Source organism: Otolemur garnettii, unplaced genomic scaffold, assembly GCF_000181295.1.
Source record: "Otolemur garnettii isolate 467f Iridium unplaced genomic scaffold, OtoGar3 scaffold00044, whole genome shotgun sequence".
NCBI classification, from domain to species: domain Eukaryota; kingdom Metazoa; phylum Chordata; class Mammalia; order Primates; family Galagidae; genus Otolemur; species Otolemur garnettii.
Genome location: NW_003852439.1, coordinates 8,979,221 through 8,981,955, shown reverse-complemented (window position 1 = coordinate 8,981,955; position 2,735 = coordinate 8,979,221). Strand labels below are relative to the sequence as shown.

Below are 2,735 nucleotides of genomic sequence, written 5' to 3'. Positions count from 1 at the left end.
GGCCTGTGGGACCCCACTCCTTTCTCAATTCCTCCCCTTTGTGCCCCATCGGAGTGTGATCCCTGAAGCCTAGCACACGTAGGTGCTTCATAAATGCTGAATGAATGAAATGGAGTGGTCTCACAGAGGACTCTGTCAGCTCATGGGGGGCCTATTGGGAGTATCTGTGGTCAGCTCATAGCAGGGGGCCCCAGGCCACAAGTGCCCAGAAGGGGCAGCACGCCCTGTTACCAGCACCTGTAGTGAGTTAGGGTGAAGGATTTGGCTTGTAGGCTTTGGGGGTTCAGGACCAGGTCATGGAGGAGCCACGGTTCTAGGGCACCTTTTCCTGTGGAGAAGAGCCGGGGAGGCTGGGCTGACAGGTTGGGCAGCATAGCCAGGCTGGCACTCACCTCTGGCATAAAACCCCACTTCATGGAGGCCCGCACCTCATCAGTGCTCTGCGAGCTCCTGCCACAGCTGACACAGGCCCTGAGCCAGTCCAGGCCCGAGGACATGAGGTGGCCCCTGGCAGTGGGGGGGCTGCTGCTGCTGCTGGTGCTGCCGTTTGGTGAGTCTGAAGGTGCAGGGAGTGGCTAGCAGCCTCCTCAGAGTCCTTGCTGGAGACTTGGAGCTCACCTGAGTACCCCACTCCCTGGGCCAGGCTGCAGGACAGGCCTCCCTCATTCCCCAATTGTGGGGTCCACGGGGCTGGTAGGAATGTCCCAGATGTCCCACCTAGGGAACCTGAAGTGGGGAAGGCAGGATGGGGTATGTGGCACAGGCCTGAGAGGACCTGGAGATGACTTGGCAGGGGCCTCCTCCCCTGCCTGTCCTTGGGCAGTCACAGGGCCCTCAGCTCAGGGCTTGCTCCCTGGCATCCTCATCTCAGCCTGTCCTCCCATTCCCCAAATGGAGACATGGGAGCTCTTCATGTGCAGGACTTTACTGGGGCCTGCTGGGCTATAAATCCCAGACTACCACACCTGGGGAGCAGAGGGGCAGCCAAGCTGAGGCTTCTGCTGGAGTTTGGGCACCCTAGAGGCTGGCTGGGAACTAAGCAGAGAAAAGGGATCAAGGGGTACAGGCTGCAGAGGGTCCCCCTCCCACTGACAGAGGAGCAGGAGGTGCCCACAGTGCCCTCTCCCTGTCCCAGGTCGTAGCAGGTGCCAGCCCCTCCCTGCAGGGTGGGCCACTCTATGCCAGGGAAACCTTTCCACATTCCTGAGCCAGCCTGGCCAGCCTGGCCAGCCTGGCAGCTGCCACACTTCCCTGTCCTCAGGTCACCTCCCAGGGCTGAGTCAGGTCACCCCAGACAGCAGTTCAGCCAGGGCTCTGTGCTTCCTCATTCTCTGGGCTAGGAGGGTACCAGGGTGGCACCTCTGTGGGCCTCCCACTCCTGGCCTCCTGGCACAAGGATAAGGTTATTATTAAGGGGGAGTCTATCTCCACAGGAGTGTAGGGCAGCAATTACCCTTCAAGGAGTGAGTAATCAAGGTCATCACCAAAGTGGGCTGCACTTGGCTCACAAAGGTGACAAGAGGCTGGACTACTGGGTGCCATCAGCACCCCCAGCCCAGGGGTGGCCCAGCACCTCCCCAGGCCTCTGGCTGGTGGCTCTTCCACTCACCAGCTATGGGAACATCAGGGGCTCTGGGCCCAGGACAATGGGCCTGATCCCCAAGTGTCTTGTCCAGCCCTCAACAGGATGCCCACCCCAAGGGCCCACCTCTCAACATTACCTCTTCCCAGTCAGCCCCCACCAGCTCACCACCCTCATTCTGTCCCTCCACATGTTTCCTGAACTCATGTCCCCAGATGTGGGGGCACATTGGGGAGACAAGACATGGACTCTAACTCCAAGTTGAGGTGGGCAGAGCTCTATGAGATCTATTTGTTGGGAGGGCAGGACTAGGCATGAGTTTTCCAAGATGGACAATGTATACAAGGAGGGCTTCCTGAAGGAGGTGGCACTTTAGTTAGGCCTTAATTTCTAGATCAAGAGTAGTACTTGTAGATTGGGAGGAGGGAACATTCAGGTGTGGGGTAGGGAGAACAAACACTCAGAGGCCAGAGGCACAGCCTAAGTGGCGGAGCTGCATTAGCAGGGAGAAATCTGTGTAGGAAGGAGGGGTGGCTGTGTGGATTCAGCAGGGAGAACCAGAGGGAGAGGACAGAGGGTGGAAGAATTGGACAGCATTTTACAGGCGGAATCATTGGGCCATAGAAAGAGCAAGGGGTCCGGTGCTAGAAACCTGAATTGTCTTATACTAAGACAGGAAGGACTAGGGGGAAGAATGCCCCAATCGGGCACTTGCATTTTCTTTTCTTTCCTTTCTTTTTTTTTTTTTTAGAGACAGAGTCGCACTTTGTCGCTTTCAGTAGAGTACTGTGGCATCCAGCAACCTCCAGCTCTTGGGCTTAGGCGATTTTCTTACCTCACCCTCCCGAGTAGCGGGGACTACAGGCACCCGCCACAATGCCTGGCTATTTTTTTGTTGCAGTTTGGCCAGAGCAGGGTTCAAACCCACCACCCTGGGTATATGGGACTCACGCCCTACTCATTGAGCCACAGGTGCCACTGGCACTTGCATTTCCTTTTATTTATTTATTTTTTTTTTGAGACAGAGCCTCAAGCTATCCCCCCGGGTAGAGTGCCATGGCCTCACAGCTCACAGCAACCTCCAACTCCTGGGCTCAAGCGAGTCTCCTGCCTCAGCCTCCCAAGTAGCTGGGACTATAGGCGCCGCCACAGT

The 2,735-nt window shown here is 57.0% G+C and overlaps 1 protein-coding gene across 1 annotated transcript in view; it reads left to right on the top strand.

Annotated features, from left to right (window-relative positions):
- The first annotated feature begins 414 nt into the window (after positions 1-414).
- The window catches only part of PRSS27 (protease, serine 27), a 10,044-nt gene continuing 7,723 nt past the window's right edge, over positions 415-2,735 (top strand). The window contains exon 1 of the mRNA XM_012805693.1: positions 415-550. Coding sequence (XP_012661147.1) covers positions 415-550 — 136 coding nt within the window. The remainder of the gene's footprint in view (positions 551-2,735) is intronic.